This window comes from Vipera berus, assembly GCF_964194415.1.
Source record: "Vipera berus genome assembly, chromosome: Z".
NCBI classification, from domain to species: domain Eukaryota; kingdom Metazoa; phylum Chordata; class Lepidosauria; order Squamata; family Viperidae; genus Vipera; species Vipera berus.
This window is the reverse complement of record NC_138205.1, coordinates 94,285,074-94,310,356: the sequence shown is the minus strand read 5'-3', so window position 1 is coordinate 94,310,356 and position 25,283 is coordinate 94,285,074. Positions and strand designations below refer to the sequence as shown.

Sequence of the window (25,283 nt, the reverse complement as noted above, 5' to 3'; positions counted from 1 at the left end):
TTTTTTAAAAAATAAAAGAGTGGCAAGATAAGCATTAATGGGCAAAGTTGGCAGGACTATCTCTTTAATTAAAATTACAAAATAAAGTGTTTCTCTGATGCATTAAGGGAAAACGTCTGCAATACTTCAGTTCTGTTAACAAGACATTACTGGCAGATCTAGCAATAAAAATAAACAATTCAGTTTACATGCTAAGCAAAAAAGTGTATTTCAAAGCTATCTGAAAACAAAGAGATCATTACAAGCATGTTTTAAAATAAACACTACAATTTCCATCAGCACCAGCATGACTGATCAGCTATCAGGGATGAAGGGCACCATAATCCAAAAGAGCAGGAAGACATGAGGGTGAAAGCAATTTTTATTCATGAAAGTTAAGCACATTATCTTGTGGTAGGCAGACGCACATGGCTTCTAATGCTGCCAACTGATGAACAGAAAAAAATGATATCTCTTTTAAACAATATTTTTTTTAAAAAAAATGGCTCATTTTTACAAGATACATAGCTCAGGATATTTCTTTACTCTTGCTGTTGAGATTTTGCTTATAGATTCTCCTAACTGTTACATGGAGTTTGCATGGAACAAGCGCTGAATTATTAACCTTGATTTAAACAAACAGTTCAGCAGAATTAAACAAACAGTACAACAAAAATCCTGGCCCATAGTGTCATTTTCAGATGTCTTGATCTAATTTTTGGTATTAATGTTTATTTTCCCATGGATAAGAATCTGATAGTTTAATGTCTGGCCTTCCTGCACACTCTTCTGGAGAAAGCTGAAAAAAGTGCTCTCAAATAAAGATATTTTATGAACTTAGGATCTTAAAGTCAGAATTGGCAAAGATGTTCCAGTTGTAATAAGCTAATGCAGACCAGTCCAGAAAACAAGTTGCATGTGCCCAGTTCCTCTTTCACTGGCTTGAATTCAGTGGGATCTCTGAGAAAAAAAATTCTCATCAATGCCTTAGCTACATGTATTTCACATTCTATTATTTAAAAATATTTCCCAACTTCAGTAATATCTCTTACTGTTCAAAGACATGCCTGAAAACGTTTCAAAACGTCTCCCATTAATAGCTTGCTATTGATAACTTTATTAGAAATATATCAAAATCAAAATACTCCATGCTTTTTAATACAGCACTCTTGCTTCGCATATTAGCTACACTTACCCTAATTTTGAGTTTCTTAAGTTTAATAACTAGCTCTGTTCTACAAGTACTATTAATTACTACTGCTCTTGCCTTTTCCACTGCTAATCAGTAGTGGAGGATTTACAGTCCAGATACAAACACAAGAAACAACATTTTTATGTAAGTAGTCAAAATCATCCCACAAATTAATATTTAAGAAAGGCTTACTGCTGCTGTGAGACGAACAAGAATTTCTGCATTGGTTTCAGCTGTTTCTTCTATTCTTCTGTTATCCCTTTTGAAACAAAAAGCAAATAAAAGCTAGTGGTACATCTAAGGTGTAAGATCGATCTGAATGCATAGGGAAACAGGGAATTAGACCATTATGACTAAGACACAATGCCAAGGTTTCCTGATGTAATACAGTATCTCTGCTGTGCAAACTGCACTGGCTCTCACTTTTCTTTCAGGTACAATTCAAGGTCATAGTTATTATCTTTAAAATCCTACACAGGATCAGGTTATCTGCAAGAACGCTTCTTCCTAAGGACGACATCTATCCATTATACCAGATCAGATAGGTGGGGACATTGCTAATCTCTTTCCTTAAACATTAACATGTTACGGGAACTAGGAAGGGTGCCTTTTTCATAGCAGCCCTTGCCCTATGGAATAACCTCCTTTTGAAGTTTGGCAGGACTTTACGCTCCTAGCCTTCCAGAAAGCTCTAAAGACCTGGCTTTTCCCGCTAGTGCTGGTATAAGGTGTGGTGGGTGAGATTATTTATGAGGAACTGTATGTTGAAAGTTAGCTTTAGTATCTTTAGTTTTTTAATGTTTATAATTTTAATATATTCATATATTATTTTGTTATTGGTGTTTTTAGCTGCTGATTGGGAACTGCCCAGAGCTTGATATAAGATAGGTGGCTATATAAATCTTTTAACTAAATAATATAAATGATTAAAATGTTCCTAACACTACTACAAGCGAATGCCTTTATTTGTATCAAGTATGCTTATATTAAGAAAATATAATATTCTAGATTTGTTATTAAGCTGCCTTGAAATAAACTCTCCATTTTAATGACAAGGAAGAAGAATTAAAACCTCAGTTATTAGGTTCTTGTGACCAACAGATGGAATCAAGAAAGCCAGCAGATCACTGAATCTGATGTTTTAATTTCAGTTTCTCCTATCAGTAAGTTTGTTTTATGATTTTTTCCCAATCTCCTGTTCTCCTGTCCTCTCTCTTTTGCCATTACCCACTATTTTAACAGTCCTGCTTTTTAATTTGTCACTATTTCAAAAGTTGCATGATGTGATAAAGCTCACATATTGTCCTAACTCATAGATTCCTCAATCAAAATGATTAAATAACCACAATAATACAGATTTATATTATGGTGATGATAGTTGTTGAGGTCACAAATCAAATTAAGCCAAAACTAAATAGCCTTGATTATGACATTAGTGCTATCTATACAGCTAATGTCATCTTGGGTTTTATGTCTTTTGCCTATCACTTAATGCAAAACTAACTCCTAATTGAGACAGAGATAATAACCTTTTAGTTTAACTAAAGTGGTTTAAAAATGAGGAAAAATACAACATGCGTGCTTTTTAGATACTGTAATATACTTGATTAAAAAGACACATAAGTAGCAGCAGGCTTTATAAAATATAGAAAGTAGAAAGTAAAACAATAGGTTTATTTCTATTCAAAAGCAGTATCATGTTCATATATGATGTTAAGTGTTTTAATACTTTGATTCCTATATAAAGCTAAGTCATAAGAAATAATACTCTTTTTAATATAATGATTTAGGTCTATTTTTATATAGTCATTTTTACAATGGTAATTATATATTGGTACTTATATGTAATATTTCACACTGATTTAGGTTTTTTTAAAAAAATTAATTGCAATATTTTGAAATTTTATTAAAATGTTTGAAAAGTAAGGTAAATCATAATAAATAGACTCATGACATGCTGTAAAAACCAAAACATTTAATGTATATGTGAACCAAGTCAGTCAGTAACTAACAGAAATATACTTACAGGTTACACATACTAATACTTGGAGAAGTAATAGGTACCATCTTCAATAGAAATTTCACACCATTTTTCCATCTTTTTTCTCCTTCGTATTCACAGAACAGGTATGTGCATTCATCAGATGAGAACTGGTAGAAAACATACCTATCTAGAAAATATATCTGCTTATCCACTGTTTAAAGAAAAGAAAATATAATATATATATATATATATTTAAAGAAATGGCTCTTACATAATTGTCACAAGTCAAATACATACATGCAACTTTAGTCTATAATTCATCAAGTAAAAGCATTTGGCAATCTGTGTATAAACGTGAAAAATAGAGTTAGGGGTGTTGTGTACTGGGTTCGTTGTGCAGGAATGAAGACGAGGTGAGTGAGTTCAGCAAAAATCATGGTTTATTGCTTGCAGAATCTGAACTGGAGAACTGGGCTGCAGATGCAGCAATTTATACCCTGGCCCCTAGGCGGCGGCCAATAGGTTTGAAGCAACCTATTGCCGCTCTAGGGGCAACCAATAGCAGCGCTGGAGATGGGTTGTCTGAGGTGGTGGGAGCTGTTAGCTAGCTCCCTGCTCGAACAGCCTTCCAGCCATTACCACGTGGTGTTAACAAGTAAACATTACACCCCTTCCCCCTTAGAACGAACAACAGTATAGCAACAACAGAAGTGATTACAGCAATACAATTTACAAAGACTTAACACTGGTGTGAATAGGTTCCACTTAGCAGCACAATAAATTATCTTACAACATTATAGCTCCATTGTTTAGTACAATCTTGTAGGTCAGCAGTTAATATAAGTACATACAACATTATGGCTTTATTATTTTAGCACATAATCTTGCAGATAAGCAGGACGTTTGCGAGCCCTTGTGGAATGCCTGGGGGACCCAGGCACTTCCTGGCCTACCAGGTTGCCTGCCGGGCTGGGTAGACCAATGTCGGTTCAATTGATTCAGGATGGTTTGGTGATCTCTGGCTGGCCATTCCAGGTTGGCCCACCTCAGAGTCAGTTTGTTCAGCAGAGTTAGCACAGTGGCTGTGAAAGTCTGGTTGGCTTTCTCCATCAGGGGACCCATGTTGCACTTCTGGACTCCCCTCCTCTATGGCCAACTCCTCATTGCTTGGGCTATGTGAGCCTTCAGAGTCTATGCATGGGCCGGCTTGGCTGCCGGTTTGTGGACCTTGGTAAGGACTTGTGACAAAGTCCCCGCTTTGTGGCCATTCTGGATAACGCTTCCTGGTTGATCGATGTGGCACCGGACAACTTGCCCACCCTCCAGCCCCACTTCGTAAGAGAGGGGACCTGACATTTTAGTAATTTTTCCTGGCACCCACAGATTCTCATGCCCATAGTTCCTGGCCCACACTCCGTCACCCACTTGCAGCCCCCTCAAGGGTTTTGGATGTGAAGCTTCTGCTGCCACCCTATCTGGATGCAACCTGTCCAGTTTCGTGATCAGCCACCTCCCCCAGCGCAGCTCTGCTGGGCTTTTCCCTGTAGCTGTGCAGGGCGTGGAATGCTGGCAAAGTAAAAAATCTGCCAATCTGTGATGCTAGTCCCCAGTCACTATACGCTTCAGTGACTCTTTTGTGGTCTGGACCATGCGTTCGGCTTGACCATTGGTGGATGGGTGAAAGGGGGCCGATGTTGCATGTCTGAGGAGATTTGCTCTCAGGAACGCCTGAAATTCAGCTGCAGTAAATTGGGCTCCATTGTCGGATACTACAATGTCTGGCAGCCCATGCATGGCAAAGAGTTTCCTAAGCACCTGGATGGTCCTAGCAGTAGTCATTTTTGCAACAGGTATTACTTCAAGCCATTTAGAGTGGCTGTCGACCACTATAAGGAAGAGCTGTCCCTGAAAGGGCCCAGCGAAGTCTATGTGAATTCTAGACCAGGGAGTGTGAGTTTCCTCCCACCTGTGAACTGGAGCATTCAGCATTTCAGGCCTTAATTGTTGGCATGTGTAACATCCATTGACCTGGGCTTCAATGGCCTTGTCTAATCCTGGCCACCATAAGTAGCTTCTAGCTAAAGCTTTCATATGGATAATACCCAGATGGCCTTCATGCAGTGATTGTAAGACCCTGTCTCTTAGTGAGGTGGGGACTATGACCCTGTTCCCCGATAAGATGCAACCCTTGTGAGCTGATAGCTTGTGTCTTGTAGTAAAATAACTCTGAAATTCAGGGCCTGGGCTTTTCTCCAGCCACCCTGGGTGCACCCAAGAAAGCACTCTACTTAGTGTCTTATCAGCTCCTGTTTCTGTAGCTATGTCCCCAGCGTGGAGGGGAAACTCTGGCAAGTCCTGAATGGACAATACACGGGCTGCTGGGGCCGGATCTGGTTTGATTTGTGGCAGTGGAAGCCTGCTCAGGCTGTCTGCAAGGCCCATTTCTTTGCCGGGTTTGTGAACCAGCTTAAACATGTACGCTGATAAAAAAATAGACCATCTCAGCATTCTATGGGATAATATATGGGGTGTCTGTTTGTCTGTGGTAAATAACCCCAGTAGCGGTTTGTGGTCTGTGAAGACCGTGAAGTCCCTGCCATATAAGTAGTTGTGGAATTTTTTAACTCCAGCTACAATGGCCAATGCCTCTTTGTCAATTTGAGTGTAGTTACGCTCGGCAGAGGACATTGTCCTTGAATAAAATGCAATGGGAACTTGGGTTCCATCTTCCTCTAAGTGACTGAAGACTGCACCCACCCCATATGGGGATGTGTCACACGCTAAGCAGACTGGTTTAGACTCCCTGAAATGAGTGATAGTGGAACTGACCAACAGAAGTGACTTCAGGTCCTGAAAACTTTTTTTGTGAATGCTGGTCCACTTCCAAGAAGCTTTTTTTATCTAAGAGCCTGTGAAGTGGCTCTGTCACTCCGGCCTTGTTAGGAAAGAATGCATGGTAGAAGTTGAGGAGACCCAAGAATGCTTGCAGCTCTCCTTTTGTTTTAGGGCTAGGTGCCATCTGAATGGCCTTCACTCAGCTGGGTGGATGCCATTAGCATCAATGAAAAACTCCAAAAATTCAGTTGAGGGAAACCCAATACTGCATTTGCTCTTTTTTAGTTTGAGGCTTGCTTCACACAGCCTTTGCAGGACAGCTCTGAGCCTCCTTGCTAGCACCTCTGTGGATTCTCAGGCAATAAGCATGTCATCAAAATAGGGGCAAACCCCTGGAAGGCCTTTGATTGTGCGTTCCATGATTCCCTGAAAAATACCCGGGACTACACTGACCCCAAATTGCAAGCGCTTAAACTCTGAAAGCCCCCTTGTGGGTCATGATTGTCTGTGCTGCGGCCATGGCCTCATCAACAGGTAGTTGCTGATAGGCCTGCGCCAAATCTAACTTCGCAAAAATGGTGCCACTCTGCAACGATGCCAGGATGTGGCTCACCACTGGGACTGGGTATGCGTGCTGTTTAAGGGCCCGGTTAATTATGCATTTATAATCTGCGCATATTCTGACTTCCCTGTTGGCTTTAAGTGGTGTTACAATAGGAGTTTCCTACTCCCCACCATCTACTGGTTGCAAAATGCCTTGTTCTACAAGCTTATCTAGTTCCATGTCTATTTTGTGCTTGAGGGCAAAGGAAACCCTGCGAGGCTTAATCCTGACTGGAACCACGTTTGGGTCTAGTTTGAATGCTATGGGCAGGCCCGTGTAAGCTCCTAGGGCTGAATCAAATACGTCTGCAAAGTCCTCACAAACTGACGCTAGACTCATGACTTGTGTCTGGTTGATACTGGTTACTTGGATGCCTAATGCATCAAACCAATCTACCTCTGCAAACTGCTGCGATGTGGCCAGTTTTTCCGCAGGCCCAGCACATGGCTGTCCAGAACCTGCAGTCCGAGCGTTGATGACAGCCGCCACAACCTGGACATCTAGGCAAGAGATCTGCCTTGTAAGTAGTCTCTTGTTGCTTGTTGCTGTGGAGCTGTTGGTTGGGTTGTCTGTGTAACTTGTCAACTTGGGCGTCTTTTTTGGAGTCCTCAGTGAGTTCTGCATCCTCTTGGATGGCTTCTTCGTGTTGCATCGTTTTGGCGGGCCGGATTGTTTGGATGGCTCTACCGGCTGCTTCATCCGCCATGACTTCATTCTGGGCATCTGCGAAGACAGGACCTCTCTGGCAAAAAGTTTCTGCTGCAGCTCTCAGTTGCAGAAAATCAACACAGGTGTGCGGCCTGCCTCAAGGCTGCAATGTATTCTGATGCGGTCTCTCCCAGCTGCTGTATTCGTTCTTCGAAGGCATAGCACCATGCAATCACTGACATCTTTGGTTGGAAGTGTTCTCTGAGCTTCTTCTTCAGTTCAGCGTAGGAGATGGACTCCAACAGCATGGGCGTGAACAGGTTTTTGGCCAGATCAAACATCGCTGGGCTGCACACACACAGCAGCGTGGCAGCCTTCAGTCTGTCCTCTGCTATCTGGTTCGCCTGAAGGTAGTTCTCGACCTGGGACAGGTACAAGGGCCATCCTTCTGGTTTCTTGATGTCGAATTCTTGCAGCCTTCCAACCTTGGGCATACTGCTAGTCTTCGCGGCTTCTGTGTCTTCGAATCCTGCTTCTCTGTTGCTCAGGCACTGGTCCTCTGAGCGTGTGGTTGCTAGTGTGGCTTAGCTAGCCGACCATAGGGGGGGGAATCGCTTTTCCCACCAGGCGTGCGCTGCCTCTCCCCTAGTGACTTTCAGCTCCGACAGAGAAGCAGGATCCCATCCTTGTCGCCAGTGTTGTATACTGTGTTCATTGCGCAGGAATGAAGACGAGGCGAGTGAGTTCAGCAAAGATCATGGTTTATTGCTTGCAGAATCTGAACTGGAGAACTGGGCTGCAGATGGCCCCTAGGTGGCAGTCAATAGGTTTGAAGCAACCTATTGCCGCCCTAGGGGCAACCAACAGCAGCGCTGGAGATGGGTTGTCTGAGGTGCTGGGAGCCGTTAGCTAACTCCCTGCTCAAACAGCCTTCCAGCCATTACCACATGGTGTTAACAAGTAGGCCCAATACATTACAAGGGAAATATTTGTATGGCAAAACCTCCTCCCCAAGAATTCCAGTGCTATAGACTAGATAAAAAGTTAGAAAGCAAAGATTCTGAAAATGGCATAAAACAAAGGAAAACAACACTTCCATACTACTGCAAGACAAATAACATGAGTGTGATTACATCTTGTTTCTCAACTTCAACAACCTCCAACATGCTGGTTATAGAATTCTGGCTGTTGAAGTTCACACATTTTAAAATGGCTAAGGTTCAGAAATACTGGTCAATTTGAAGAAGATAGCAAAGACCAATACATATATATGGCAACCAATTATTTCTTCACAGGTTCTTGTGTAGGGAGAAGACCAGTGCAGTTTTCCCAAAATACCATTTAGATATATTAGATTACAACTCCCATAATTCTCAGCCAGCATTATGAGAACTGATCCATAGGGAAGAAACAGGATAGAAATAAAAAAAATACTGCACTAGCAGCACATGATTAAAGTCTACAATCAGTGGACAGTAGAATTTTTATTCCTTCATCAGTAGCTTCCCATCTCTATTCTCTAACTTTTAGAACAGAATGTTATAGATCAGTAATAATTCTCTCTAATCCAGACATGTCAAACACAAGGCCCGGGGGCTGGATCCGGCCCGCAAAGTGGTTTCATGTGACCCGTGAACCCATCCTGGAAACAGTGTGGGAACAGCCCCCACTGCCTTGGCCCCAGCCCAGACTGGCCAGGGGCAAATGTACAATTTCGTGGTGGCTATCTATGCTGAAATACATTCAGTCTTAGCTCCACAAGGCTGTCTGGAAACAGCAAGGGACCAGCCCCTGCCGCATCGGCACTGCCCCCTGGGCGCATGCTGGGGAGTTATCAACCTTTGTGAGGAATGAAAAAATGCACCATCGCCTGGAAGTGGCCAGCACATGGCCCTGCCTACTTCAGGCAGGCTAGGGCCTGGGCAGCGTTGCGCTTCTCTTCAGATTCATGCCACCTGGCTCAGCCTCTCGGCATTGTGTGGAGAGCGCCCCGCTGCCTGCCAAAATCGGGCAGGCTGGGGGCTGGGCAGCATTGCACAGGTAACATCAACTCTCATGCTGTTCATGGCATCCCCTCCCCAAGAGCCCACCAAGCCAGATATGTGAAGTAGGCGAGGGCCATGTGCTGGTCACTTCCAGGCGATGGTGCATTTCTTCATTCCTCATGAAGGATGACACTTCCCCAGCTGCATTTCTTGCCTGTTTTTCTCCCTCCCTCATCTCAAATATTTTCCCACCACTCTAGGAAGGAAGGAAGGAAGGAAGGAAGGAAGGAAGGAAGGAAGGAAGGAAGGAAGGAAGGAAGGAAGGAAGGAAGGAAGGAGGGAGAGGGAGGGAGGGTCTGAAGGAAGTCCTGCCTTAGACCTTCCCTGCTGCCCTTTCAACATCCCCTTGCCCCCTCCTCCTGGCCTATCTTGGGGGTTCTACCATCCTATTGCTAAGGAACAAAGCCAGGTCTCCTCATATGGAGAGGGAGTGGGCTTCCTTCTTGACTTTGCCCTCATACCCATCATGAGCAACCTGGCTAAGGAGAGCAAGCACAGCAGCAGCAGCCTTGAGGCGGAGGTAAGTGCAGCTGGGCACCATCGTTGGGAAAGTGGGGCTGGGCTTAGTGCTGCGGGTGCTTGAGGGCTGGGCATTTGACCTCCATGCCACCATCCAGCCCCCACCACCACCATGGCCTGAGAGGAACAGTGAGGCTCCTCCAGTGGACCATGCCTTGGCACTTGCCCCGGTCCTATCTCCTTCTGCCAGAGACCCTCAGAGCTGACCCCACAGGCACCCTTGACACGAACAATGTAGAGCTGGCCATGCCCACCCAGTAAGCCACACCCACTCCAGCCACGCCCACCCAGTAGGCCATGCCCACCCTGGCCACACCCACCCAGCCCCCCAAGGGCAACCACAATGCTGATGTGGCCCTTGATGAAATTGAGTTTGACACCCCTGCTCTAATCAAACCACCATAAATCATTCTTCTATCAGGTGTCATAACTCATCAATCTCAGCCAACCATTTGACTACTTATCACAGAATCAATGAGTTATGCTTCCTTAACAAAACATTTCATTTTCTGAAAAACTCTTTCATGAGTGCATGTTGGTCTAATGATAAACTACCTATGAAAGCTGGTTCTGTTCATTACAAGATGCTAGTTAGAAATAACATTATTAAAAAGAACCCTGTTCAACAAACAAAGCCATGCTAACTACAGAAACTATTCTCACAGCACACACTGAAATAAAATGGTTCCATTTTATATAGTAGAACGTCTTCACCAAGAGGAAAAAATAAACTGCATGCATATGTAGACATGCATATTCAGAGCACACAACTGGAAAAAAATATGGTTGTAACAAGCTATTACTGAAAAGTGGCTCTACTTTAGCATGGTTTGAATGAAACAAGAAACTCATTCAACAAATATGCTGATAGATGAATCTGCATTAATTATACTTCTATTCAAGCCCTATGTTGCAAAAACGTACCACTTAAGATATCTTAAGTGTTTTTCAAGAGTCATTCAGTAAAGATTCAAAGCCTTATAGAGTACAGTAAGCACAGTAATCCATAAAAACAATGAAACATTACATTAAGCAAGTCATACTGAGCTATCTGAAGAAAAGGTAAACATCATAGCAAGAACCAATGTAAAAAGATCTAGCAGAGAGATGAAGAAAAGGTTCAGTCATAAATAAAGAAGGTGGATGGAGAGGCCAGACATATCAATGGCTTGGATGTGGATGGGTCCATGATAAATGTGGTAAAACATGAAAAAGGTGAACACATATATATATCAAAGCAATATATTTATTAATGTATGTGTGGACATGCATGCCACCTTTGAATACAAGAAGATAGCTGTCTTCCCCAAAGGGCCTTACTATCAAAAAAAATATCATTTAAAAAATGACTAAGAGGAAAAAGAAATAAATAGAAGAAGGAATGCATATTCAGTCAAAAAATTATTTTCAAATATCATAAGCATACAGTGAATCTGCTATCTAGATTTTAGAAATTTAATGGAAATAATGTCCAGAAAAAATGATAAAAATAACCAAGTGATGTATATTATGAAAACTGATATGTACTTTCATGGGCATAAATATCTAGCAAATATATCATTGTAATTATTCAGAATATGAAAGATACAAATGTATGATAAAAGGAGACTATTTTCAAAATAATACTTTTTTTCTATTTTTTTCTGCTTTTTTCTGCATATTGTAAATCTGATGCTCCAATAAAGATGAAAAAAGAGAAATTGAATGTTTTGCACAAGAGGTTGGACTTGCTACTGTAAAACTGACCTGTAAACACAATTCCCATATTTAGTAGTAGCTGCCAGACACCAGTTGCTGTAGATCTGCTCTTAATGAAAGTGCAGCATTTCAAAAGCCAATCTACCAGTTCAGATCCAATGCAGCTTTGCCTGACAAAATAAAGATCAAAGTTGTAATCCTGAAGTATTTACAAGAGAAAATGTTCAGTGCTCATGTCAGGCTTACTTTTAAATAAACATATATTGTACTTTGATTCATATCATGATGAAATACACTTACCTAAACTGAAATACAGCATATATTTAAGATTAAATCCTGGTGACACAAATGACAAACATGCTACTATGCAAATAATCTTTTATATCTAACTTTGCAGTTCAATGTAACCGTGTTCACTCCAAAGGCTGGTTACATTACAACAGGTGCCATGAAGTTTACATATTCAGAATTAGCTATCAAAACAGCCATTTGAACCACTGTGTGCCTGCCGTGAGTCACTTCCACTGTAATAGCTGGTGAATTAAAATCTATCTAGAAAATACTGAGAGCCTTGATGTGCTGAATTTTCTAGGAGCAAATCCCACTCTAAACTTTTTGCACAGGCCTAATAGCTACAGCACTCCAGCTGTACCTATTGTTCTCCTTACAAAGACCCCCCAAAAAGAGATGGCTTTGAGATTAATTTAGTTCATATATGAACATCATAAATCCTTTAGCCTAAATTTTTCCTTTTGCTTTGTTTTTCATAATTTATATAACCTTATAAGGGCCCTTCTAAGCCAGTACTTTCTCAGAGCTGGATAGTTGAGACTGCCAAAAGAAAAATGTGTCTAATTTGGGGGTTTTCAAACTCATGATTCAAACCTTGAAGCAAAGTCTAACATAGCTTCAGCTCTGCCTTCAGAATCTCATGGACCATTCCCTCCTTTCTACATTGTCCAGAATGTCTATTAGCCCAAATTCACAAGGTTCATCAGATGTTGTGTACTATGAACTTGGAATCACCAAACAAGATTCCATAAAAACGTCAAGGCCCTTCTAGCTATTTCTCATTGTCTTTTGTGTTTGCAGTTATAGGTAGATGTGAAGTGTTATGTACTGGGCTTGTGGTAATACACCACGTGCGTTGCTGGAGCAGCCAACGGCTCTCCAGCAACCCAGACTGGCCGTCTCCAGTCCAGCAATTGGCTAGCCCCAGGTGGCAAGAGTGGGTTCAAACCAATTGGCTGCCGCCTAGGGGCTAGACCAGGAGTCAGCAACCTGAAACAGTGAAAGAGCCACTCGGAACCGGTTCCCTCCCAAAAGGAAAAACTGGGAGCCGCAAAAAATGTGTGCGCAGAACAGGGTATGACTGAAGAGTGGAGCCAAGGAGAGATATGCACCTACCCTGCATATTTGAATTGATTGGTTGAACTTTTTGAGTCCCACTTTTTTTTTTGGACTGCACATGACAGATGACTGGGAGCCACAGGAGACAGCTGAAAGAGCCACATGCGGCTCCGGAGCCGCGGGTTGCAGACCTATGGGCTAGACTATATATTGTGGCTGGTTGCAGCCTAAGTTTCAGTACAGTTCAAGCAAGAATAAAGTATGAGTTATCCTGTACTCAGCCTTGTGTCATCATTCCTCCACCCAAGAGCCCACGATTTAACAGTGGCGACGAGGATGGGATCCTGCTTCGCCGATTAAGAGCTGAAGTCATCGAGGGGTCAGCAGCACACGCCGGAGGGAAGAGGCATTTCGCCCCCCCCATAGGCCAGCTAGTAAGCCACACTAGCGGCCTCGCACTCAGCGGACGCATTCCTTGAGCCTAAAAGCAGGATCCGAAGATCGCAGCAATTTGAAGAAAGAATGCCGAAAGTCGGCAAACTAAGAGAATTTGATGTGAAGCATCCGGAAGAATGGCCATCTTACCTCTCACAAGTAGAGAACTATCTGAGAACAAATCAGATCACGGAGGAAGGCCTGAAGGCCAACCATGTTGCTTTGCGTGTGCGGTCCAGCAACTTTCAATCTGGCAGAGAATCTTTTCACGCCGACGCCCATCAAAGCAGTCTCATACGCAGACCTTAAAAAGAAGCTAACCAGGCAATTCCAGCCCAAGATGTCGGAGATGGCGTGGCGATTCAAATTTGACCAAAGAGTGCAACTACCCGGGGAGACAGCTTCAGAGTTCACTGCGGGCCTAAGACAGGCCGCACACCTTTGCAAGTTCTCAAACTTAGAAGAACGACTAAGAGACCAGCTCGTCTGTGGCCTTCGGGACAGAACCCTTCAGCAGAGACTGTTTGCTAGACACAATTTAACGTTTTCCGAGGCACAGGACAAGGTGATGGCCGACAAAGCCGCCAGGGGCACAGTGCAGACAGTTCAGCCCACCAAACCTTCAAAGGTCGAAGAATCGGTCCACCTTGAGGTCGCCAAATGTACCAGAGAATCATCAGAAGAAGAAGAACCCAAAATCAACAAACTCCAAAGGCAACCCAACGCACAACAGCACAACAGCCACCAGCGAGAGGACAGTTACAAGGCAGTTCTCTTACCGAGATGTAAGGGGTGTGGAGGCAACCATATTTGCGCCAACTGCAGATTTTGTTCGGCCACATGTAAAGCTTGTGGAAGAACTGGCCACATCGCGGTGGTTTGCAGAGCCCACCAGAGACACCGGCCACCCAAACACCAGTTGGAGGAACCGACTAGGAGAGGTACTGGGGCCCAGGGTCCAGTTAGTGTGGGATTCTTCAGAAGCCGGAGAAGCGTTTGCTGCACCAGGGCTCGACACCCCCTCAAGCCTAAACTTAAGCTCTTAGTAGAGCTACAAGGAGTTCCATGTAAGATGGAGTTGGACTCCGGCTGTGCTGTCTCAATCATTTCACAAGATGCATACAACTTTGTGTGTAGGCACAGTAACAATTGGGCCAAACTAAGACCCTCAGATATCATTTTAACGGATTTTCAAAATGCTCACGTTAAAGTTAAGAGTGAAGCCACCGTACTGGTAAAATTTAAAGGGTTTTTGGGGCACCTGGATGTAATAGTAGTAGAGGGCCAGACAACAAGTCTCATTGGACTTGATTGGTTTGATGCCTTAGGTATTCAGATTACTGGCATAAACCGGACACAAACGGCAGACCTCATGTCAATGTGCAAGGAAAACACGGATGTTTTTGATTCAACCCTAGGGACATACACAGGCCCGCCAATTTCTTTCAAGTTAGATCCCAACGTTGTCCCAATCAGGGTTAAATCTCGCAGGGTCCCCTTTGCCTTAAAACATAAAATTGATTGCAAAATTTATAAGCTTGTAGAACAGGGCGTGTTTACAGCCTGTTGATGGTGGGGAGTGGGAAACTCCTATTGTCACTCCACTTAAGGCCAACAGGGAAATTCGCATTTGTGCTGATTATAAATGCACATTGAATAAGGCCCTCAAGCAGCATGCTTATCCGGTTTCAGTGGTCAACCATATTTTAGCCTCTTTGCAAGGGTGAACCATTTTTGCTAAACTTGATTTAGCACAGGCCTATCAGCAATTGCCGGTTGATGAGGCCACAGCCGCGGCTCAAACGATCGTGACTCACAGAGGGGCATTCAAAGTCAAACGCTTACAGTTTGGAGTCAGTGTTGCACTGGGTATTTTCCAAGGGATTATGGAACGTACACTTAAGGTATCCAGGGCATCTGCCCTTATTTTGATGATGTTCTTATTGCTGGGGAATCCCCAGAAGTGTTGGCCAGAAGGCTCAGGGCTATTTTGCAGAGGCTTCGCGAAGCAGGCCTCAAATTAAAGAAGAACAAGTGTAGTATTGGGGTCTCATCAACAGAATTCTTGGGGTTCCGTTTCAATGCTAATGGAATTCACCCCGCTGATTCTAAAGTGAAGGCCATTAAAATGGCTCCTAGGCCCAAATCAAAAGGAGAGCTGCAAGCATTTTTGGGTCTCCTAAATTTTTATTGCACATTCCTACCTCATAAGGCAGCAATAGCAGAGCCCCTCCACAGGCTGCTTGACAAAAAAGCCCCTTGGAAATGGACTAACTTACATGAAAATAGTTTCCAGGATTTGAAAGCACTTCTATCAGAAACGTCCACTGTAACTCACTACATAGAGTCTAAACCTGTATGTCTTGCATGCGAAGCATCCCCCTATGGGGTGGGGGCAGTCTTAAGCCACATAGAGAAAAATTGGAAACAGGTCCCTATTGCATTTTACTCAAGGACCTTGTCCTCTGCTGAGCGCACCTATGCCCAGATTGACAAAGAGGCCCTAGCCATAGTTGCTGGAGTTTAAAAATTTCATGATTATTTATATGGCAGGGATTTCACTGTCTACACTGACCACAAACCTCTGTTGGGACTGTTCACAACAGACAAACAAACCCCCCACATACTATCTCCAAGAATGTTGAGATGGTCTACTTTTTTGTCCGCATACAATTTTAAGTTAATTCATAAACCAGGAAAGGAAATGGGCCATGCTGATGGCCTCAGCAGACTTCCACTGCCACTAATGGATCCTGATCCAGCTCCTGCTGCTAGAATATTGTCCATACAGGACATACCTGAGTTTCCCCTCCATGCAGGGGATATTGCTGCTGAAACTGCCACAGATAAAATTCTGAGTAGAGTGTTGTCATGGGTATACACAGGCTGGTTGGAAAAAAATCCAGGCTCTGAATTTCAAAGTTATTTTGTCAGGAGGCATGAGTTGTCTGCACATAAAAGGGTGCATTTTATGGGGAACAGAGTCATAATTCCCACTTCCCTAAGAGACAGGGTCTTACACTCCTTACATGAAGGCCATCCAGGCATTGTCAGAATGAAAGCCTTAGCTAGAAGCTACCTGTGGTGGCCTGGCCTTGATAAGGCCATCGAGGGTCAAGTCCATGGTTGTTATACATGACAGCAATCTAGGCCTGAAATGCCACAGGCCCCAGTTCACAGATGGGAGGAAACGCACACTCCCTGGTCTAGGATTCACATAGACTACGCTGGGCCTTTTCAGTGGCAGCTTTTCCTGATAGTAGTGGATAGCCACTCAAAATGGCTAGAAGTAATTCCAGTTCCTAACATGACTACTGCTAGGACCATCCAGGTGCTAAGAAAACTCTTTGCAACACAAGGGTTGCCTGATGTCTTAGTTTCTGATAATGGGGCCCAATTCACTGCTGCTGAATGTCAGGCTTTTCTTAGAGCTAATCTCATCAGACATGCAACGTCTGCACCGTTTCATCCATCTTCTAATGGACAAGCCAAATGCATGGTGAGGACAACAAAGGAGGCACTCAAGCACATTGTCACAGGTGACTGGCATCACAGATTGGCAGATTTTTTCATCTGCCAGCATTCTACACCCTGCACTGCCACAGGTAAAAGTCCTGAAGAACTTTGTTGGGGGAGGCGTTTGATTACTAAACTGGACAGGTTGCATCCAGACAGTGTGGCAACAGAAGCCTCTCGACCAAAACCCCTGAGGGGGCTGCACATGGGCGATTGGGTTTGGGCCAGGAACTATGGTCAAGGGAATTTATGGGTTCCTGATCAAATAACAAAGGCATCCGGACCTGGGGTTGGAGGGAAGGCAACTGGTCAGAAGATGCATTGACCAACTCAGGAAAAGGTTTCCAGAATGGCCACTAAGTGAGGAGTGCATCATAAGTCCCTCCCAAGGTCCTCAAGCTTGCAGCCAAGCCAGCCCTCACTTGAGCCACCAGGGTTGTTCCTTCTCAGCGGAGATAGAATATGAGGAAGAACCAGGTAGCACGGGAGTGCAACATGGAACCCGTGACGAAGTGAGCCAGCCAAACTTCAGCAACCGCTATGCCTACTCTGGGGCATAGACTGACTCTGGGGTGGGCCAACCTGGTGAGGCCAGCCAGAGCGTTTCGATTCCCCTTGACACAGGAGCACAAGGAAACATGGGTCTACCCAGCCCACTGGGTAAGCTGGTAGACCACAAAGTGATAGGAACTTCAAGATGTTCCTCTAGGCCACACAAGCCTCCTGCCTACCTCACAGATTACATTGTAAAATAAAGTGATGTATAATGTTGTAAAACTTGTTACCACTAACTACATTGTGCATTGTGAAACTGCTATTACTGCATTGTAAGCCTGTTCAGACATTGTTTAATCTCATTGTACCCACAGTGAATTTATTATTTATTATTTTATTATTTTTATTATTATCACTACAGTTGTATGTGAGTTGATTAATAAGTCTTGACAGCTGCCAAGACTAATCGCAGGTGTTATAGTCTGATCTAAGGGGGGAGGGGCGTTATGTACTGGGCTTGTGGTAATACACCACGTGTGTTGCTGGAGCAGCCAACAGCTCTCCAGCAACCCAGACTGGCCGTCTCCGGTCCTGCAATTGGCTAGCCCCAGGCGGCAAGAGTGGGTTCAAACCCATTGGCTGCCGCCTAGGGGCTAGACTATATATTGTGGCTGGTTGCAGCCTAAGTTTCAGTACAGTTCAAGCAAGAATAAAGTATGAGTTATCCTGTACTCAGCCTCGTGTCGTCATTCCTGCATCCAAGAGCCCACAACTTAACATGAAGAAAACAAAATTTCCACATGATCCAGGCAGCAAATATGTTTGGCAACAGAATTGAAAGTGCTTGCCCCAAACAGGAACACCTGCTGCAATAAATTAGAAGAGGGAGGGTACTTCCTACATTAGCCCAGTGGTGTACAATTTACTCCGAGTGATTGGTTTCCTTGATTTAGCACTCCAATAAAAGATGAGATGAGTCTACCTAGCGCAAATAAGCTTTTGCTGACTGTTCATCTATTTATTTGATCAACTAAACTGATTTGCTCTCTTTTCTATGCATATACACTACACATAGATACTAGACACTAACTCACAAACACTAAGGAAAGAAAAATCCAGATAAAATCACTAAATAGTAGCAACATATCAGGCTTCTGTATCTCTTTCTAGTGATTGCCCACACTTTTATTGCCAGATCTAATTTACTTCAGCTATTTAACAACATGTAGTCTCAGTAATCAGGCAGATATGTTAAGAAGAAACCTGGTAGTGTTTACTGTTGTCACAGAAACCCTGGTTGGTGTCAATCCCAGTTTGTTTGTTTTTTTCCTGCTGCATTTTACTTTGAGCATTTAATAAGGCCCTTAGTTAGCTGTGAAACAACTCAGTTTTGGGAGGAGCCCAGCAGCATCTGAGTGATCCTTCTTCCCTTGAAACTATCCCTAGTTTCTTGGAAAAGAGTAATACAAAAAATATCCTTAAAAGAGCAACTAATGCAGTATTTGGGGATAATTATTTGAGCCACAACAGTTGTGGAATTATTTGAACCACTGTTACAATCAGAACTTGTTCTTATTCCAACTAGACAGGACAACAGCTGGTAAGTTCTGACAAGAGTCTGCTTTTGCCTGTGCAACCCTCGTGGCTTTCACACACACATTTGAATTACTACCAAAATCAGTTCCTGCATCCCCCGAAAGCTTGTCTGTCTAACCTAAAACTTAAAGGAGTTCTGGCAAGGCTCCAACTTTGAGTGCATAAGCAGGGTATGAAATACAAAGCTGGAACATTGCCAGAATTTGTTCTCACAAGCTAGCAAAAAATCAGAATTTTCTACAGTTGCTGGAACAAATAAAAATAAAAATGTGTACTCGAAATGAGACTGACCCTTTCAAAAATAAAATGAAGATTTAAAAATTATGCAAAAGTGATCAAGTTTATCATTCTCATTGAAAAAATGTTTCTAAATCTATTGAAGTGTTGTTTCCAATAGATTATTTTATAACATTAAAAGGCTCTATTACTACTTTAACATACAGATTAACATTAAATTATAATATATTTTTGTCTATTTCTGATTGAAATCTTTATTTTTATTGGGAAGAAAAGAAAAAAATGATACTTGTGTTCTACTTGTGTTTCCCATAGTGAATGATTTTCTACATTAAAAATGGCTTAAATATATTTTAATCAATTAAAAATCGCTTACATATTTTAATTAGTTTAATTAATTAAACCAAATGGAGATGGATAGGTTCTTTAACTAATATGACTCCATAACTCAGCTCTAAAAATTTCTATGAAAACTAAGTTAACAGAATAACAGAATTGGAAGGGGCCCTAGAGGTCTTCTAGTCCAACCCCTCCTCAAGCAGGAAGTTGTAGCCTAGTGATACAGAAAAGACTAATTCTTTGCTTCCAAAGACATTACATTATATGCTTTTAATGATGGAGTATGAGTGTGCACTTAGTACACTTAAACAACATTTTAAAGATCTGGAAATCCAGCAAGATAGGGCTGCTTTTCCCAAAAATATTTATTTGAGCAAACTCCCCCTTTTAAAGCAATGACATATTTATATCAAATAATAGTCCCCAAAATCCAAATGACAGTAATTTTACCATATAGCACACTTCCCACAGCAGTTTCAATGGGTCATACAAAAAAATACCATATCAGCTGAGATTGGCCCCTCTGGACATTGAAACTATAGCTCATGTTCTCCTATATTGCATCTTCTATAAGGACTCACGGGTTCAAATTGTAACACCTTACCTAATAAAATATCTGGGAAATATCGATCTTTTTTATGTGCAACTACTACTATCAGATCAGTATGAAGTAATTTCTCCGAATGTGGCCCAATTCTGTTATGCCCTATGTAAAATTAGACAAACTTTTAACTGCCCACTGTTAATCCACCACAAATTGCAATATATTATTTTGTCTTGTATTTTTATTTTTTACTATTATTATTGTTTTTAATGCTGGTCAGTGACCATAATAAAAAATGATTCTGATTTTGAATTGTGCTAGAAAAAATTACTGAAGACATCTTGGACTGCAAAAAATAGACGATGATGTAAAATCGGATTGCTTACTAGAACACGAATAATGAAGTTAAAGCTTAAATACAGATAATGTGGACTCATAAAGTAGAAAAAAAGAATCTTTGGAAAAGATCCCAATTCTTTGGGGGGGGGGAATCAAAGCAATCAAAGATCGTTTTCTTGTTTCATGACAAACAATTCATCTCTGTCACTGTCATAATTTATCAGCATAATCAAGTTTATAATATTCTGACTGTATTTGTGCATCACGTCAATCCAAGGTTTGTGTAACCATGATTTAATAAACCAAAAATTAAGTAGCACTTCAATTTAAGCACAGATTATGGTTACAAATCAATCAAAACTCAATCAATTTATTATAGCCAAAGGCCAACACATAAATTAAACATTCAAATAAAACAAAACTAAACAGAACCATCACAATCCAAAGCCATTTGTCTGAAATGGTATAGGGTTTCCTGCCTTAGCAGGGGGTTGGACTAGATGACCTCCAAGGTCCCTTCCAACTTATTATTATTATTATTATTATTATTATTATTATTATTATTATTATTATTATTATTATTAATCAATATACTACAATTAATGATGTAATCAATGGATGACCAAGGTCTGCATAGTTTTACTGACATTATATTAAAAACTAGCTAGCTTCAGAAAAACTGAATCATAATGCTAGGGTTTGATGAACTTCTTTGTAATTGGCTGGCTGTGTAATCTATGGCAGAACAATGCTACAAACTAGGTCAGAAAGTAATTAACACAATCACATAACTAAGAATCTTCAGAAGCTGATGAGCACACAAAACACACAAACAACAAAATTACAAATAAAAACAGTTTACTCAGATCACAAAGTTATTTCCATGTAGGCTGCTGGTGACAATCACTGCATTTACATAGCACCACAAGATTGCTTTGGATTAAGAAGTTATCAGTTTAAGAACAGGAGTCTTCAAACTCAGCCCTTTTATGACTCATGGACTTCAACTCCCAGAATTCCTCAGGAGTTGAAATCCATGAGTCATAAAAGGGCCAAGTTTGAAGACCCAATGCAAGTGAATGACAGAGCAGGCAGAAGTTAAAATAAGAAATGCAGTGTTACCTGCAAAGGCCCATCAGAGACATTCTATCTTTTATCAGAGCAGAAGCTTGTAACCGGAAAACATTTCTGAGTGCTCTTCCAGCACACAAGGCATCCTCTCCATAAATCTAAAAGAAGATAAATTGGACGGACATTAATTTTTGCAATTTAGACAGTTATATATATAGCTTTGCAAGTATATAAAATTTGCAAGACACAGCAAACAATTACAGCACAATTTCATTCACCTTTTAAAGAATGGTTTTAGTTATCAATAAAAATTATATATTAAAATTACATTCCACACGGCAATTATGGGCTCAAAAATAAAGAGCTGTTAATACTGCTGCATTTAAATATAAAATAGCTCAAAACAATGAAGGAATGTGATTAGAGTTTCTATAATAATACAGATAGAGAAACAACAGTAACAATACCTTATTAGGAGCGTTTTCCACATATGGATTTGAAATTCTCCTAGATATAATCTGTAAATAAGAATAAAAAGTATAACAATAAGGATTAGTTTAAGGTAACTCAGATAAATACAAACATTTCTTACAAATAACTTGACACTGATATTTTGCCTATAAAATATTTAACTGGGGTTTTATTTTCAGGGATAATTTAATCTTTTAATTCTCTTTTAACTTTGTATTTTATATTGATGTGATTTTAAAATGCCCTGTAAACCGCCCTGAGTCCTTCGGGAAAGGGCGGTATATAAATCTAATAAAATCTAAATCTAAATCTAAAATACCAAAGATCTTTTTGAATTTCTTTTTTTTTAAATATGCTTAATTCCTTTTTCCCTAAATTCCAGAGACTTTTTGGCTTCCTTTAAACTGATTTTTATTAATATTTAAAATTAAAAATTCCTTTACTTCTATAAATAGCCCTTCATTATTACTTTATCATTAAATTATTAAATATTATCTTAAAGTGCTGAATGCTTCTATTGATCAATTGATCAAATTTTTAGCAACATTATTCTAGGCCCACGTTTTTGTAAAGTAAAAAGAACACCATATGAATTTCATATTCTTTCCTTTCTTTCTTGCCTTCTAAAAAGAAGTTACCACTATTACAAAGGACTGCTTAATATCATGTCTTTACTTATAGTCTTTAGTCACCATGTTGTTAAACTTTTTATTATCTTACAATGGCACCTGGGACCAGAATTTCTATTGCTAAGCAATACAGTCCTAAAAGGTGTCATCATGTGATTGCATAACTTAGCAACAGCAATCCTGGCACTCCCTGTTAGCATCATTAAAGTGAAAACTTCAGGTAACTGCAATGTTGCATGCAGGCAGGTGGGTGCTGTGGCTGGGGTTATAAATTGCAGACAGGTAGGTGCTGTACGCAGGAACTACAGAGGGAATGCAGGCAATAGGAAGTACAAGCAGGGGACACTATAGATTAGAACAGGGGTGTCAAACTCAATTTCATTGAGGGCCACATCAGCATTGCGGTTGCCCTCAGGGGGCTGGGTGGGTATGGCCAGGGTGGGCGTGGCCTACTGGGTGGGCATGGCCAGCTCTACATCGTTCGCATCAAGGGTGCCTATGGGGGCCTGGGCAGGAGTGGGACAGATCTGAGGGTCTCTGGCAGAAGGAGGGTCTCTGGGCCAGGGCCACGGCAGTGGGGGCCGTTCCCTCACTGTTTCCAGGATGGCTTCACGGGCCACATGAAACCACTTCGCGGGCCGGATCCGGCCCCCGGGCCTTGTGTTTGACATGTCTGGATTAGAAGATCCCTTGCCACAGGAGAAAAAGCTACAGAGTGGGAGCAACTTATAGGAGTGACCTGCAACATCCTGACAACTACCCCAGATTTTGCTTATGGGAAGATGACAGGGAATTTAACAAATAACAATCACATGACCATAGCACACTGCAATCATCATAATTATGAGCCAGTTGCCTAATAATAACAGCAACAGCAGCAACAACAACAATAACAATAATTATAATAAATAAACAGTTGAAAGGGGCCTTGAAGGTCTTCTAGTACAACCCCCTGCTCAGGCAGAAAACCCTACCTACACCATTTCAGACAAATGGCTGTCCAGTCTCTTCTTAAAAACTTCCAGTGTTGGAGCATTCACCACCTCTGGAGGCAGGTTATTCCACTGATTGTTGTAACTGTCAGGAAATTTCTCCTTGGTTCTAGGTTGCTTCTCTCTTTGGTTAGTTTCCATCATTCGTTTCTTGTCCTGCCTTCAGGTGCTTTGGAGAATAGCTTGGCTCCCTCTTCTTTGTGGCAAACCCTGAGATATTGTAAGTGCCTAAATTGCAATCAAATGATTGCAGGGAGGCTTCAAAAGCTTCAACCTCAAGGACTGGTCATAAGTCACACTCATTTAACGATATTGTAACTTTGAATAGTCACTGTAGGTGTAGTCTTAAACTAAGGACTACCTGTAATTTGGTTCCCTACATGTATTTAGAATGGAAAGGAAAAGGAAAGGGGGAAAACAAGAGGCCCACTTAAAGTAAGTCATAGACAAGGGTTTGTTCTTGTACATTTCAGTTTGTGTGGATGACTAGAACCTTCTGAAAGACTGATGTCAAATGCCTCAAAACTCATTGTTTTCAAAAGAAAAAAAAACAGTCCCCAAATAAACTGAATGAGGAAGGCGATGGCATTCAAGTGAAAACGTGCCATGTAGTATGAGATAAATACCAAGATGATTTTGGCAAAGTCCTATGATGTTATAAATATCATCTTTCTGACTGTCTGCACTTAACAAGGGTTGTTATTGTGGGGAAAATAGGAAGAGAAACAAGTATTAATTATGTTCACAACTTAGAGTTACTTTTGAATTACTAATAAGGGCAGAATAAAAAAATCTAATAAACAATATATATATATAAATAAGATCCAGACACTGGTATTCTCACTTAATAACTCCTCATTTAGCAACAGTTTTAAATCACGACAGCACTGAAAAAGTAGGTTTATACTCAATGCTTGCATTTCCAACCCTCTAACACTGTCAAACAGTTTGCATTTTATTGGTTCTTATGACACCAACAATTATGAATATGAATCAAAGCAGCACAGGTGTTAAATGTTAAGCCCCAGCTTGTCAAGTATGGTGTACTGAACCACATTGGATTGGATTCAAATGAAAAGATAAACCTAAACCAAGCAAACCATTTATGGCTTGGTGCAGTATATAAAGCCATCTACTAATTACAGCAATTCCCAAATTTATATGGAAGAACTTTTCAACACTTACTTGGAGATATCAGAGCTGTATGTTTATTCATTTAATTTATCTCATTGTATGGATGGCTCATTATTTGCAGATTAATTAAGAGAGACCGAACATCCATATTCATATATCCACACGTATGTACACAAAAAAGGTAAACATGCTATTGCTTAGAATATTTAAAGGTTAGGTATAATACAAGTGAAAAATCACTTGTGGCAAATCTTATTGGGTCATTCCAGCTGCAAGTTCCAACTTATTTCCTCTCGGCAGAACACCTTTAGAACAATTTCTCAGCAGGTGAAAAAAGAAGTTTAGGTTATGGGGCCATGCAATTAAGTGCCCCCACTACCAAAATTGTGAAAGAACTGCATGATGACTGGACTTGCACCATCAGCCATTCACTTCAAAAAACATTAAGAGGAAGAGACGAAGTCCAAGATGTTAATAAGGTCCAATCACAACAGAAGGGTAATAAATACGGCTACACTATTCAAATGACCTCAGTGGAATGGAGGAAAATCTTTCAGAAGAAGACAGCAATATTATCTGTGGTTTCGTTACCTATTAGTTTTGCCTAGCATGGATTTCTCTTGAATAATAA

At 41.3% G+C, this 25,283-nt stretch overlaps 1 protein-coding gene across 1 annotated transcript in view; it reads right to left on the bottom strand.

Moving 5' to 3' along the window:
- Window positions 1-25,283, bottom strand: part of RAPGEF5 (Rap guanine nucleotide exchange factor 5) — a gene marked incomplete at its 5' end in the record, with an annotated part of 141,059 nt that overhangs the window by 105,612 nt on the left and 10,164 nt on the right. The window contains 5 exons of the mRNA XM_081342998.1: window positions 1,364-1,430; window positions 3,198-3,366; window positions 11,553-11,674; window positions 21,478-21,584; window positions 21,894-21,944. Coding sequence (XP_081199124.1) covers window positions 1,364-1,430; window positions 3,198-3,366; window positions 11,553-11,674; window positions 21,478-21,584; window positions 21,894-21,944 — 516 coding nt within the window. The remainder of the gene's footprint in view (window positions 1-1,363; window positions 1,431-3,197; window positions 3,367-11,552; window positions 11,675-21,477; window positions 21,585-21,893; window positions 21,945-25,283) is intronic.